The following is a 15,972-nucleotide window of genomic DNA, read 5'->3' as shown; positions in this document are numbered from 1 at the left end:
TAAAACAACACACTAAACACAAATCTTGACACAGGGACTTTTTATTGTTCTTGATTTTTATGTAGACCCCCGTTCTAACTCCAAGGGAATTACGCAGCCACGTCAGCCCTCCACTATCCCGGGAATAATGCATGAACATTTATTAGAACCTCAAGCACGATGCCTCACAGAAAGCATTCGCCTGCCTTTCATGGCAGTACAGTCACCAACGGGATGTTTTTATTAGGATTTTATTAAATGGACCAGCTTATCGGAGTGAATGATGTTGAAGTGAAGAGAAAAAAACTACCTCAGAGTTTCGAAGCAACTGGAGACGCATCGATCCGTCACATTTAGATTTTTTTATTGAAAAAAAAATCTAAATGTGACAATGTGCCTGATCCATAATTATTCAGTTTAATTATGTGCTTTGTGCTCTGAGTGACGTCATGCTTTATTATTTTACATTACATTTAGAATTCCTAATTCCACTTTCTGAACCGTTTCAAAGAGGAAGAAGGTTTGTTGCAGTTTATTAGTTACATGTCCAAGGTAGTCAACCTTTTGTTTTTGTCAGTTTCAGTTCGTTTGTTATTTGTTTAACTTTGACTCCTAATACTCCTAATTGCACCGACTGAACAAATTAAAATAGTTTTTGCATGTTTAACTAAGTTTGTGAAACTGTTGGTATATTAAAGTGCTCTGTACTGGTACAGAGTTACCAAATAAATGTGTAATTCAGTAAATTTATGTTTTTAGTTCATTTCATTTTTCTGCATTGGATCGGGAGATACTGAACCTCAGATATAGATATAGATATAGATATCGGTATCAGGATCAGAAGTTTAAAAAGTGGATCGGTGCGTCCCTAAAAATTTTGTGTGGATTACTCTGGGACTCCTAGATAGAAATGGAAAAAGTCAACAAGTTGCTTTTAGAGAATTGTTGGAAAACAGCAGGGCTATGCTATAATACAATACCCCAAGCTTTGAGCATCTATAAGTTAAGCTTGGACGATATATTGACTTTATTGAACAATCCATGAAGATAAAATTTTTTAGAAAAGCTGGATTTTTTTTCCCCACCATTGCACTCCTGGACTAGGGCCTCTGGGAAAGAAAATCTGACTTTAATCTTGGAATTCTAACTTTTTTCTCCAAATTCTCACTTTTTCTCAGAGTTCTTTTTTCTTTCACAATTCTTATTTTTTCCTCAGAAAATGAATTAGTTTTACGTTTGTGTAACCAAGTTGTTGCAGATTTCTGCCCAGGTCCCTCTTAAAAATTAGATTTGAATTTCATTTTTTACCTGGTTAAATAAATGAAATAAAAAACAAAGGAATTCTGACTTTAATCTTCTGAGAAAAAAGCCAGAATTCTTTTTTCTTCCCCAGCGGTCCTAATCCTTTTCTCTAGGTACCAGCATCATGATTTGGTGCTGCATGCCACACATTTCAGATTGTAATTGCTAAAAAAAAATAAAAAAAAAGACATTTCTCCTTACATTTCACACATGCTGTGTATCATATGTAAACCCGATTGTGGGTTTGAATGTCACAATGGGGGGTGAATACTTTTGCGAGGCATCGTGGGCAGCAATGCGCAGTGACATCACACACAGACATAGCACCTTCACCTGGTTCCCTCTTGAACACTTTGAAAGCGGTGTGTAGTCACGTTCGTCTCCGTCTCTTTCAGCTCCAACAAGCGTAAGTCCATCGACGACAGTGAGATGGAGAGCCCTGTGGACGATGTGTTTTACTCGGGCCGCTCCCCGGCCGCCGGCAGCAGCTCCCAGTCCAGCGGCTGGCCCAATGACGTGGATGCAGGTATTGGTTCTGGAAGTTTGCTACTCTGAGCGCCTCTAGAGGCCTCGACGGGAGACTTAGCTCCCCTCGTCATTTTAAAAAATTTTTTCAAGCTCAGAGGGGGTTTTCTTTTGGACTGAAAGGAATAGTTTGACATTTTTGGAGATTTGCTTTTTCACGTTTGTGATTTCCATGTTCTGTAAGTTCTCTAAAAGATATATTTTAGAAACGGAAACAGCGATTCTGGGTGAGCCACTGATCCGAAAATGACAAATTTTAGAGTAAAACTCAAACTTTCAAACTTTCAAGCAGTTATATATATATATACACACACTCCATTTAATATTTGTTAAATTTACTTTAACCACATTCTTCTTGCCACTGACAAGCTTCCAGGATTATTCTGACTGACTGGATATTTAACTTCTTGTCTTGACAGAGTTTATTTTAGCAAATCAAACTTTTAAGTGTATTCAAAAAAGTTTTTAGTAAGTACTGTCCGATTTAAAAATGATAAATATCTTTGTTGTTGAGCTCAGATCTATATTTACAATTAGTAGCAAAAAAATGTTTTTGAATTGAAAGTATTACTTATTACTTATAGTAACTTGTGTTCCTATAATTTATGGGAGGGAGAATCTTCCAGAAATGTCAAATGTTTCCTTAAATCTCAGTAGAAATATTTTCTTTATATGTTTCAATCCTAAAGCAGAAACCACATCTTGCCTTCTGCCAGAGAAAAAAGAAATTGTTTTGTTGTGTTTGTGTTGCATTGCCCCCCGCTCTTTCTACCTTTACTTCCCCATCATTCCCATTCTCTACCTCCAAACCACTAAACTTCTATCAAAGAGCCTCCAGAGCCAGAGGATCAGTCTGTTTGTCACAGTTTACCCCACTGACATATCCAACTGCAGGCGCTTAGCCTTCATGGTGCAGATTTTTTGCCAAATGTTTTGAACAAATCGATTTTGTCAGCTGAGAGGTATGCCACAATTCTAATGAAGGAAAAGTTAGATATACAAAAGTTGCTGAGATATCTGGAAATGTGTCGTATGTCACACTTTATATAATCACACAGTTTGTTATCCAAGATCTCCATAAACTAAAAGTGAAGTTATTTTTATCTTGCAACAGTACGGCAGAGTGGGTTTGACTATTAATTGTCCTCTGTATATTTTTCATGCATAAGAAATATACAGTTTTCTTCAGTTATTGCTCTTAGATTCGCAAAAAAAGAACTTAAGGATCCCTGAGACCTTTCAGAAAAACAACAAAGTGAAAGTTTTGTAATGGCCTAGTCAAAGCTACGACTTAAATCTGATGTTGACTCTGTGGAATGACCTTAAAGAGCTGGAGAAAACAATCAACGTGGCTAAATCAGAACTATTCTGCTATTGGGGTTTGCCAAAATGTCTCCACAGCAATGTAAAATACAATGTAAAATATATTGCTAGTTGCCAATGCTAGTGTGGAAGAACCAGTTATTAGATTTGGTGGGAAGTAACTTTTTCACATTGGGCTGGGTTGATTTGATTAGGGGTTTTTTTTCACCTTAAATTATTTAAACGTTTAACATCTATTTCTGAAACACAGTAAATCAAAACCAGTAGAAACCCATCGGGTGGAAAATAGTTTAATACTGTGTAGTAAACTGCAGAACTAACACTAGGCCTCATTGTGTTGAATGCTTTTCCCTAAGTTTTTTCCATGTAATAAAACAACTCTGAAGTCTATAGCTTACATCCAAAACTAATATAGTTACCCAAGTTAGTTAACTTTTAAGTACAGGAAGTGACGTTAAACGGCTGGGTTGAAGCGAATGTTTTCCCTCGGTGGAACTTCACTTTACCTTAAAATTTCAGGCGAGTAATAAATTTTAGTAAGTTTTTTCTTTTCAAAACAAGTATGTGGTTTTAATTTCCAGTTTCCAGTCATGCTAAGCTAGGAAAACTTTCTTGGCGGTATACGCTAATGAGTAATAAATAGGCCTACTGTCTTTAGCTTTAAATCTTAAGCAGCAAACTCCAAAGTCTCCCCCATCAATTAAACACTCTAAAATGTGGAAAGCAAATATAAGTGTATATAAGTGTATAAGGCATTATTTAAAGAATATTTTAATCTTAAATTAGCACCTAGCATAGCTAAGTTAGCATACTTAGTGCAAACTCTGAAAGTGATGTGAAAAAGCTAGGTTGATGATAAAGTAGCACTCAACATACATGAGATGAAACATAATTGTTACATTCTGTAATTCCAGTAGCAAAATATTTAACTATTTAATTCTCTAATGTCAGCAAGGATATTAGCAAAGATTGTCTGACATTTTAAATGACCTTGAGGAAAAATCTAATGGTTTCATAAAAATATTTAAAATAAAAAAATAAAAACTTTTTTTTTTCATTAATGTAATATACCACACCATGTATTTTCTATTTTGATGTTAAAAACATTTCTATTAAAATAAAAAAAAAAAAAAAGAAAGATAAAGAAACGCACAACATGACTAAATTGCTCTGGTTTATTTATTAAGTTTAAATATATAAAAAGCAACAATTATTGCACTACTAATTCATCTGTTATATTAATTATTTAAGCTTTGTTAGCAACATGTATCTGTTTCCTCTGCAGATGTACACCAGGAATAGCAGGATGTTCTGTATCATATAAAAGCATAGATTGGCTATTAATTTAAATCTTGGGCAGTCTTCATTATTAATCATAATTTTCACATAAACCCGTAATCATCTCTATCATAATTCCCTCTTGCTGCTCTAGACGCCCTCTGAGTCTCACCATTCATGTCCGTCTCCTTTGTCCAGCCTCCCACCGAAGCAACACCAGTTTAACTCTCCACTTTCGTGCGAAGCTCTAACCTTTCGCTCTGTTTGCTCACAGCACTCTCAACCGTCACGATGGCTATCTCATCAAATGTATTTACAATGTGACTTCACTGGTGTAGTATTTGACTGAAGGGATTCGCTTCAGGAAACTCCCTCTGCTGCGCTTCCTTTGTGATACTGCCAGCAGTCGTGATGTAACCGTTTTACAGATGGTTACATACAGGCACTCTATAGCATTAAAATCCCATATTGCTCATTATTTAACCAGCCCTGTTTCTCTCTCCCTCTCTTTCTTTCTTTCCACCTCTCTCTCTCTCTCTCTCTGTGTGTCTGTCATTATCTCTCCTCCCCTCTTCCATTGTTAACTCTTCCCTTTCTCCCCTGTTTGGCCTTTCAGTGCAGCACCATTTGGCCAGTGTGCAGGAGAGGAAGATTAAGCATGAGAGCGATGGAGTGCAGTTTCCTTACCATGGTTAGAACATTAAACATTCTACTGTGTACATGTATACGTTGCTCTCCTTCCGCTCACAACACCTTCAGCCTGTGTATGCACCTCTGTCTGTTTGCCTTTGTCTCTGAGCTCTCCTGTGCTCTTCGATCCCGTCTTTCCCCTTCTATTTTCCGCTCCTCTTCCTCTCCCTGCATTTATGTGTCCTGTTCTCTGGCTCTGTTGCTGCTGGGTGGGGTTGTGTTTCTACCAGATGTCTGCTGCTGTCCACTGTGGGTTCACCAAACGTCTTCTTGGTAGCCCAGTAGCTCCATAACGTCCACCACCTGTCCGCCTCAGAGACGTCGCTGTGATTGTGTGTGGGAAAGAACGCAAACGTGCGCTGGATGCACATGTATCTCCAGCACATTTCTAACATATGTGAATGCTCTGGTGTTTTTGCAAGTGTGATTTTTCTTGGTATTTGTTTCACTGTGTCCAAACAGCACATTGTTATCACACCACATGCTTCTGAAGTAAAGTTTCCACGAACATTTGCCTCAGCGGTTTAGTATTTTTATTATCATTTTATAAAATTAGATAACAGTCTCCATGTTTTGTCACGTTACAACCACAATTTCAACGTGTTTGATTTGGATTTTACATGACAAACCAACACAAACCAGTGAAATGCTTTTGAGGAATAGAGGAAACATAATACATGGAATGACTATATTTGTATGTTCTTGTATGTCCTTTGGTGTAATTACAGCTCTAAGTTATTAGGCCTTTGTGTCTACCAGCTTGACACTTTTACAGACTAAGATTTTTGCCCGTTCATCTCAACAAAATAACTCAAGTTGAGCCGGATGGCATGGAAAGTAACTCTGAATTGCCACAGATTCTGAATTTGGATTATAGCCGAGGGCTTGGATATTGGTCATTATATAGTTGTCACTGTATGTGTAGGGTCATTGTCCAGCTGGAAGGTCAACCTTCGTCCCAGTCTCTTGTCTTCTGCAGCTTCTAACTTGTTTGCTTCCAGTGCTGCTCTGTTTAGCTTCAGCCATCTTCTCGTTACATCTGACTGGCTCTGTTGTTGCTGCTAAAGAACAGCCTCCTCACAGCGTCATGCAGCCGTCTCAGTGTTACACCTGGATGATGGTTTATTTAGATTAATATGCAGTATTAGTTTTCTATTGTGTTTTGCATGTAAAACGTCTCAGTTGACCAGGATATCTTCTTCCACATGCTGTGTACACTACACAGTGTTGGACTGTCATAAAGACCAGATTTGTGGAATTTGTGGCTAATTGTCATCCCGTCAACAGATTCACCCACCTGAGGTGTGGATCTCTGCAGCTCCTCCAGAGTGATCACAGGCCTCTTGTCTACTTCTTTGATTAACTTCTTCTCCCTGACTTGTCTGTTGTGTTCTTTTACCTCAGCTGTTTGTTCACTCTTGTTCTCTGAAGCCCTTTCTCCTCCGTTGTCAAGTCTCACTCAAGCCAGTTAATGTTTGATTCAGTTTTAGCCAAATTGGCCGTGTCTCCATTGGTAGTGAGTTCCTCTCAGTGGGTGTGAATGTGGGCAGGAGCAAGGAGGAAGGAGGAGCAAGGAGGAACTGTGGTCAAAACTCCACAGCTATCCCTGTGGAGTTTTAAGCGTTCACCCCTAGGTAGATGCTCAAAATGTCTACCAAGAGATTTCTCTGAAATTTCTTTGAAATCTCTTAGTATATTTGTTCGTTGTCCCATCCACTTGACTCTTTGTGTGCTCTTCTGCCACAATTAATAGAAAGATTTAGACCTCAAGGTTTCACCATGGAATGATCAATTTACACCTCGCCATCCCGCCCAACTACTACAGTCTTGATGTAGATTGGCAATTGTGGTCGAGATGTTGTTGACGTAAATCCACAGGCCAAATCATTGATTGCAGTCTGCCGCTAATCAATATACCCTTGGGTGGCCATTTTCTCTTCAATCTCTCTTTATATTTGCTTGTTGCTGATCGCCCCGTCCAGTCGTTTAATCCACAGGCCATTAAAGGAAAGTAGTCTGCCGCCAATCAAACTGCTTGCGCATAATACTCAGCTAGATGCATCATGGATGAACTGTTCAGGATCTGCAAATGGAGACAAATCTGGCCGTCACTGAGTGGGGGAAGAACTGGTTTAAAGAACATTAGAGAAGAAGCTAGACAAACTTTTGCGGCCTTCAGAGAACTAATCGATTACTTCTCAGGCAGACTCTACTTACTAAGATTTCTGAAGGCGATTCAGCGACCTGGGTTTCAGTTAGGGTTGTCAGAATAAATGGAAAACAAAAATGCACAGAAAATAAAACAGAAAACTACACTGAAGTTTGTGGTTGTAACACGAGGAGACGTGAGAAAGCCAGAGCGCCCTGCAAGAGACATCGGCAAGGTAGCGAGGATGTGAGTGAAGCTTCTTCGGCACCTCATCCAGCTGGTTGTTTAGACAGAGCTGTTTGGGTGCTGCGGCCACCTGCCCCAGGCCTGCCTCATCTGTCTGAGAGAGGCAGCACAGAGCAAAACAACACAAGATCCAAACAAACCAAAACCAAAGGTACTCAGGTGTGTCATCAGTGCACAAGGCACCTTCTGTCTCCGAGCCATGCTTACTCACTGACGCACGCGGACACACACATGCTCACACAGAAAAGAACTACATTAGAGCTCTTTAACTGATTTACATTCTCACACACATACAAACACACACCCCACACTAGTCTGGAGAGGAACAGCGTTCCGGTCCAGATGGCAACTCCATGTGTCTACAGCAAAGGGAGCTACTGGGTTACAGCAGACATCTGTTCTGGAGATGGTGGTGGTGGTGGTGTTGGGAGTGAGAGATGTGGAAAAAGGAGAAGAAGGGAGGAGGGCAAGAGGAGGAGGGAAGAGGAGGGCCTCTGCCTCTGCCTGCTCCGGAGGTGAATCTCTACCTGAATGAAAGGCTCTGAGGCATAGCAGGTGATCATGTAATTCATCATGAAGTCTGTTGTGTCCCGCTCAGCTCTGCTCCGCTTCTCCTTCTGCCTCGCTCGCTCTTGCTGCTCTGTGGTGGGGAAAGTCGGAGCGTTTGGGTGAAGAGGGAGTGGCTCAGGTTCCCCCGTGCATTTGTGATATTGACAGAGTTGGAGCAAATATGTCTTTTGCAGAAAACGTGATGTTTCAATGACTGTACTGCTGTCCTGATCTTCTCGCCTGCTAACAAAAGCCATGAGGGAACGGCAGCTGTCCAACATACACTGTTGCTTTTATTCACCTGAAGCTTATTTGTTTCGCTGTTTCTCTCTGAGCATGCTCGCTAGCCGACCGGTTCAGCGGCGGTTTGTGTGGTCGCTAGCTTGTTAGCGTGGCAAGACTGCAGGGTCATGGGAGCAATTGGCTGCCAGGCTGCCTGTGCAGTGTGCCAGGAGCAGGACACAGAAATAATGAAGAACAAACAACTGTTTTGTATGTGTGTACAGACACACTGACATACACATTGTAAGAGAGAGAGATCAGAGTAACTTCTGTTAGCTTTATTAGACAAAGCTTTCACTGGGCATCTGGGTCTCATTTGCTGTTCCTCGCTGATATACCACCAGATATTTCATCAACATAGTGACTAATTAGGAATTATCACAGGATCTAAAAACAGTATGTATAATTTAAAGTTATTTATGAATAATAGGCTGCTTATAATTGGCACTGGCACGCGGAAACCTGCAGTCGCAGAGGAACTGAAAGCTAGCGGGTAATTCTTTTGGGTGCGTGGGATTTAGTTTTCCCTCTTTGTTTGATCAAAGTTCTACATGCGAGCGGAAACTTTTTTTTAATTATTATTCTTGCATGATTCTGTGTGATGTTGGTTGTTTGAAAGAAAGTTGAAATTATAGCATATTTAGTATTTAGAATGTCTAGTTTGGCATGAGCTGCATAAACACTGTTTCTTACATTTCCCATGATGCAACGGTATAATACTCACTCCTCCAGTTGGAGAAGATTGTTTTTTTTCCCCTCTCAAATCCAAGCTCAGCCAACCATGATGGCATCACTTTTACATCATCAGAGTTTACGTATTTTTGCAAATGTCTCCCTCGGGGCACTGAACGCATCACACAGCAGATGAGGGCTTTCACAACGAACCGGAATGCAGATAGCCGTGGCGTTTAAAATAAATAAATAAATAAATACTGATTTCTGCTAAAGGTATGCAAGAAGTAAAATCAAATGTGTTTGCTTAGACGTTGTGTTTTTCTTTTTTTATCTCAGATCTCTAGGTTTTGATCTGCTTATGCCAGCAGATTCAAAATTTGTTTTAAGCATCATAACATGAGCTGAAAAAAGAACAGGATTGAGAATTTTTGACCTGTCGTCCCAGGATGTGACATCACACCATGTCAGAGAGTAAATGCCATAAAAGAGTACTGACTAAAAGAAAGACTAAATAATGATGGAGTTGACATTTTATACTGTTTAGCATCTTATATCTGCGATTAACATAATTAGCATAGCTAGCGTTACTACTGCAAATGAAGCTGAAGCAGAAGGACGCTTTTTTGTAATCTTTTAGGAGCATATTGTAATTATAAATGTATGTCCTTTTAAATAGAAAATTTGCAGTTAAACACAAGCCATGTTTTCTTTTTTATTTTCATTTAAACATCATAGTAAGTAGGGTCCCAAACATTATTCAAAATGTCTTTGTTATGACAACTTGACATCAACCAAGAAATAATTTCTAATATAAATTTGTTCTAAAAGTATTACTGATTGAACTTTAAAAATTAGGTAACTTTATGTTATTAAAGGTAAAGTTTAAACAGTAATGATTTCTTGGTTAATGTCAAGTTGTCATAACAAACATTTTGAATTATGTCAACTTTGTATTAAAAGTGTCATAATTTACCAAATGACACTTTATGACAACCGTCATAAATTTACATGAAGGCTTATTCATGTTTGACAGGAGTTATGTCATGTTTATGAAAGTGTCATGACAGTCTTATTCACCCCCCTTCAAATAAAGTGTTACCGGCAAGGGGAAAATAGTTATCTTTAAAATGATTTGTTAAATGGGGAAAAATAATAATAATTTTCAATTTGCTGATTTTTGCCTGGGTCACAAAAGGTTTGAACACCTGTGGCGTAGACTGACTGAGGGGCAACAAGACACTGTTTCCCAGTCATGTGGCGTCTCATCATAAAAATATTCCAAATATTTTTATGATATTGGGAATATATCATAAATATATATTTATGATATATATTTGCAAACGACTGTTGACTTAATTCAACAGTCATTTGCAAGTAAAGTACGTTTTGCTTTTTACCCGTTTCATCATCTTCATTTGATGTTCCTCGTTTTAATTCCAACTTCCTCCGCGTCGCCAACACTCTTTTTACTTTACATCTTTCAAACGCCAGTGTCCCAGTGAGCTGACCTGCTACGTTGGTGCATCAGGAGTTTGTCTCGGTCCAAACTCAGCCTGTTTCCATCTGAGCCTGAAAGCTGTTCAGGCTTTCTGCTCGCGCATGTGGGCGTCTGGAGGTCAAAAAGTCACTTAAAGTCCTGAAATGATTGACACCCGATGCACAAATGTAAACCTTTGACCAGAGCTCTCGTCTTGATTGGCGTCTTTAGCAGTATAATAAACTTGTTTTTTCTACTTATGCAAACTTCCCACATTTCCCTTCACACGTTGCTTTTTTAAAAAGTTATTCTCATGCTATCATCACACTATTCGTTACATAACGTGCTAATATGACACAGACTAAAATAAAATATTCCAACCAGATGGATGTCACCTTATTATTTTTTTGTGAGTGTTTAAGTCTGATCACACCTTCTTTCTTTTTCTGTTGTTGTTTTATCATGCTACCAGTGAACAAGATGTATAATCTGCGCCTCACCTCCCCTCCTACATGTGGAGATAACCGGGCGGCCGAGCATAAGTGTCGGCTCCCACTTTTTTTTATTTTATTTCCCTCTCCTTGATCCTCCGTGCCCACACAGGAACAGCTGCGCCCGCGCCGCGTCCGAACGCTCTGGGTCTCACCGACAATTCCCAGCGCAACGTTTAAAAAAAGCTCCAGCTTCACAGAAATCTGCTGTTAGACTTTATACGCTCTGCTCGTAAAGTCTATTTCCACATCTCTTTGGGTCGTGTTGGAGTTGCCCGCCGTCTTTATTTGACTCTGTTTGTTTTATATGTGTGAATATTGGGCCATTTAGTAGTTTACGGGCCTCTCGCTTCTCTGTTTATCACTGTATTCTTTCGAGTGAATTCGAAGCAACATGAGCTCAGCATGTTTCAGGGAGAAAGTTGATTTTCCTTTTTTCATTCGTTGTCGCTGATGGATTTTTKTGTGTGTGTGTGTGTGTGTTTTCTAAATATTCCCAGTGTAAGGGATCGCTCTTGTTTTGGGGCTTTTATGACAGCGTATATTAAACATTGTGGTTCCAAATACACCATTTGGAGCTCCTTCTTAAACCCAGGAAGTCTAAATTGTGCCCTTGGTTTGCCATACATCAAAATAAATTCCCTCAGCATGGACCACACCAGCCCTTCATCACAGAAGAGAACCTCTTTTATCTGCGGCGCTCACACTTATGGACATGTTTCTGGTCCCCCGATGAGCCAAGCCTGTACTTTAGTGTGCCCATTTTTTTATATATATAATTTTTTCTTTTTACACAGCCTTTTAGCCTCTCTGACATTTATAGACGCCCGGGGACACTTTATTGTGTTCATCAATGTGTGCCGTCACTCCTCTTCTCCCGCTTAACTTCTTCCATTTTTCTTTGGCTCCCCCACGAAGCGTTTGCTGGCAGCATGCCCAGGGCTCGCCACTCCGTCTGAGTGACGTGTGTGTGCGTGCGTGCGTACGTGTGTGTAGGTGTGTGTGTGTGTGTGTAGGTGTGCAAGTAGAGGGAAAAAAAATAGCTGGAGCACTTTTAATGAAATACAACATGTCTCGAGGCGGCTGCGTACAATGCCTGACAGTCAGGGCTGCATCAGAGGATCAGTCGGTGTTTGTTTTGGCAGGCTCCTCTGCAGCTATATGTAGCTGCACAGGTTGTGCTGCCATCAGTCAGAAAACGCAGCCTGCCCCAGATATGAGGCCATTCAGGATCCCATTCATTTCTAAAGCGTTGTAGTGAGCTGAYTGGTCGGGCATGTTTGTTTTGACTCGAGTTCCTGAGGCTCTCTGTAGCAACGCTGCGGTTTGCTGTGCCTTGCAAAAAGAGATTCACATCCCTTTAACTTCCCCCCATTTTTTTCATCTTATGACCAGAAACTTTAAAGTGTGTTATTAGCAATTTCTTTATGGCATATAAACACAAAGTAGGGGATCATTTTGAGGTGCCGATTATTCATGGTTCTCACTGCTTCTGACTGTTAAAACTCAGAAAAGTGTTTTGTATATTTATGTTCAGCACACCTAAAACTCTTAGGCCCCAAAATCAAACCGAGATTTTAGTGAGATTTTAGTAATTTCACTAAAAATAAAGCAACCTAACCTCACCGTCCACATTGTAAAATATGGCGGTGGCTGCGTCATACTGTGGGGATGAGTGTTTTCAGCACAAACAGAAGATGGTTCTGTGTTTGTAGCCTTAAGTAGAATTCAGACCATAACCATGGAAAGATATGCTAGGATGGGCTAGTTAAAGTACAGACAACAATCCTATTGCAAATTTGTGCCAACACTTAAAAACTGATGTTCATGGGGGTGCTGTGGCGGGCAGCCCACTTGTTGAGGCCTTAGTCCTTGTGGCGGTGGTTGCAGGTTCGATTCCTGACCTGGCGACATTTGCCGCATGTCCGCCTCTCATTCCCCTCTTTCCTGTTGGACTACTTTTAAATAAAGGCCACTAGAGCCAATAAAACCTTCTAAAAAAATCTGATGTTTACAGATGATCTTCATCCAGTCTGATTGAACTTGAACTATTTTGCTCAGATGAAAGGGAAAAACTTCAATTTCCGTCCGTTTAAATCTGGTAGCCATCTATCCTAAAAGACCTGCAGTAGAACTGGGCCATATGGACTTAAAGTTTTATCACCATATTTTCAGATGCTATTGTGATAATAATAAAAGTGGCACTAAAAACCATTTATTACTTCTTTTTTAAGTAATTTTATGGTTGCAACTGCATAGCACAGCAATCATAGCCCCACAAAACACACAAAAGTATGTGTTTATAGCTGCACACAGTAACTGTATTTGATTATATGTATAAACGTATTGATATTTATTGACACATCATTGAACAAACAGTGGCTAAAAATAAAAAAAACAGACCCGACAGTAAGAACACTTCTGGGGGGTTTCAAACATCACTGCTTGGAATTTATCATGGGAACGATAAATAAAAATTCTTATGAGAAATGTATCACAATAAACAATAAATGATACGATACATGCTGGGTGATGCGGCTTAAAAGTTAAAAACTTGCTAATTTGTCAATCGTTCCTTTTGCAGGTTGGCTTGAATTCAGAGTCAAAATAAATACAGGCGGTAAAACACTCTTGTCGAATAAGACGAGGGCTGACCTCAGTTTAAACTGTGGAAGCCTAAGAAGTGCATTGGTGTGAAAAAAAAATCCCATTTTCCACAAACTCAAATCTTCAAAAAGAGAAAAGTGGATAAATCAATGAAATCCATTTATCGCCCACAAAATTGCAATAAAATCGATGCAGCACCCAGCCCCAAACTGTAGCTGTTAGTTCAACCAAAGCTGCTCTCAAAGTATTACAGGCGGTCTGAATGCCAACATTCTTTGAAAAGCAGTCATGATTTTTCATTTCATTTAACAACTATTCACTACTTTGCATTGATCTCTCATTTGATAGCATTGGCATTTGTAGCTGTAACATGAAGAATGAGTGTGATAAAGTTCTAGGTGGTGTGAAAACCTTTGCAAGGCTCTCTATCTCTAAGCTAGTTAGATTTTTTTTTTTTTAAGTTACGAATGTGAGGATAGAAACACGATACTTAGATGTTGTGTTATTGAGTCCCGTATCGGTGGGCTTCTTCCAGCTCTCCTCTGTCCTGAAGCTAAGCCCCTGGTCTCTTGACCTCCATCTCCCCCCCAACCCAAACCTTCCTCCCCTCTCTCCCGTCACCTTTTTTCACGCTGCTGCTTTAAAACATACCCTCTCACCGGACCCTCACCCCACTCCCCTTCCTCCGTCTGGTACGGTCCACTGACTGAACACCAACGGACGGAGAACCAACCTAAAGGAATCCCTATGTATGTCAAGATGGACGTCAGAATCAATGAGCAAACCAATCAGTCAGTCAATCAATCAGTCCGTTGATTACAATCTTAATTATTTGCTTCTTTTCATCAAATTGAGGAAATCTGATCCAGTAGTTGATTTTTTTTTTTCTATCTTTGACTTGATCTGATTTTTCTTGAGTAGAGTCGAAGTAAGCAAAAAGCAGCCATGTTTGATTAAAACCTCGTCTCTGTTCTGCCATTCTGTTGATCCCCTTTTTGCCAGGACTCTCGTCGCCTGGTTCTCATAAGAAGCTGGGGAAATTCGATTTCAGCGCCCTGTCCTCCCAGACGAGGTCCCCCCGCATGGCGTTCACCCACCACCCACTGCCAATGCTGGCGGGAGTGAGACCAGGTGAGACCAACCCAACCAAACCAACAAAACCCCCCCAGCTCCCTGATCGCCCACCCCCTCCAACTCCTTCCTCTTCACCATCTCCTCCTACCCCACACTTTTTTCCAGGCCCTCCCCACCCCTTACCCTTTCACACCCACCCCTCCCCCTCCTTACTGCGGTTTAGAGGTGGGGTGGCATGAGAGCGGTTGGGAATCTGAAGCCGGCACGTTGCTCTGTCGTGTGCAGGTGGTGTTGGTGGCGGAGCTTCTGGGGTCTCTGGGTGTGGTTTTGTTTGGACCTTTTCTGGGCCTGGCTACTGGTGGACGGTTGCTGGTGGAATATCTGTGCTGCTCGGTGTATTTCTTAGAGCATTGAAGTGGTTCTGGATGTCTTTTTTTTATCTGTCTACTCTTCTTTGAAACTTGAACTTAACATCTGTTTCAGATTCGATTGCAGTGCCACGCAGAAGTTTTCACGCTTCAGCTTTTGTGAATTCTTTACAACCACAAACCTCTGTGTGTTCTGTTAGAATTTTAAAGGGAGCAGTATTATGTGCTTTCCAGGCACATTGTGTCATTTTATTGCTCAATCACATAACTGGTAACTCCAGTTGTTATGAAAACATTATATCAAATATGACTTAAGAGAAATTTGACTCCTGCTCTTTCTGAAAGTCCACCTTCAGGAAGTCATCACAACACGGCTCCTCTATTAACCCTTTAGCAACATTTTTACCAGTGTTTCACTGAGAAGCAGCTCCTGTAATGAACTCAGCAGGTTTGCAGTTCCACCAGGTGTTTGCTAATCGCTGCTGACTAGTCTGAAGGAGCTGAGTGGAGGTACTATGGGGGAAAGCTGCTCTGTGAGGCAGAAGCCTATAATCTGCACCTCCGAGGAGGAGCTTCACCTCAAAGGTGGAGCTAGATCTACCCAGCTCAATCTTTGCCATGGAGATTAAATTATTTCTCAAACGTGCAAGAGAAATTATGTTATTCTTGGTGAGGGAATAACATTGTATAGCATTATATAAAGTTCAAAAAAGTCAATATTACATAATTTTGCCCCTTTAAGCGCTGAACCAGTACAATGTCATATGTAATTGTGAAGTAAACGGAAAATCCAGCATTTTTAACATCTTCACTGTGAAACATGGTGGTGGCAGCATCATGCTGTGGAGAGGATTTTCTTCACAGACAGAGGAAAAACTTTCACTCCCAAATTGTTGTTGCTTTAATTGCTGCTAATTGGAGAGTAGAAGGAAAAATAAACAGAGTTTTCAACAATTC

The 15,972-nt window shown here is 40.3% G+C and overlaps 1 protein-coding gene across 17 annotated transcripts in view; it reads left to right on the top strand.

Moving 5' to 3' along the window:
- The window catches only part of nfixb (nuclear factor I/Xb), a 195,303-nt gene that overhangs the window by 159,873 nt on the left and 19,458 nt on the right, over positions 1-15,972 (top strand). For 11 of the 17 annotated variants that reach the window (XM_008415318.2, XM_008415315.2, XM_008415322.2 and 8 more), the window contains 3 exons: positions 1,677-1,807; positions 5,024-5,098; positions 14,576-14,704. In XM_008415318.2, coding sequence (XP_008413540.1) covers positions 1,677-1,807; positions 5,024-5,098; positions 14,576-14,704 — 335 coding nt within the window. The remainder of the gene's footprint in view (positions 1-1,676; positions 1,808-5,023; positions 5,099-14,575; positions 14,705-15,972) is intronic. The other 6 variants (XM_008415317.2, XM_008415314.2, XM_008415329.2 and 3 more) reach the window with 3 other exon arrangements.

Source organism: Poecilia reticulata, linkage group LG8, assembly GCF_000633615.1.
Source record: "Poecilia reticulata strain Guanapo linkage group LG8, Guppy_female_1.0+MT, whole genome shotgun sequence".
In the NCBI taxonomy this organism is placed as follows: Eukaryota; Metazoa; Chordata; class Actinopteri; order Cyprinodontiformes; family Poeciliidae; genus Poecilia; species Poecilia reticulata.
The sequence above is the reverse complement of the archived record's forward strand: the minus strand, read 5'-3'. Positions and strand labels throughout refer to the sequence as shown.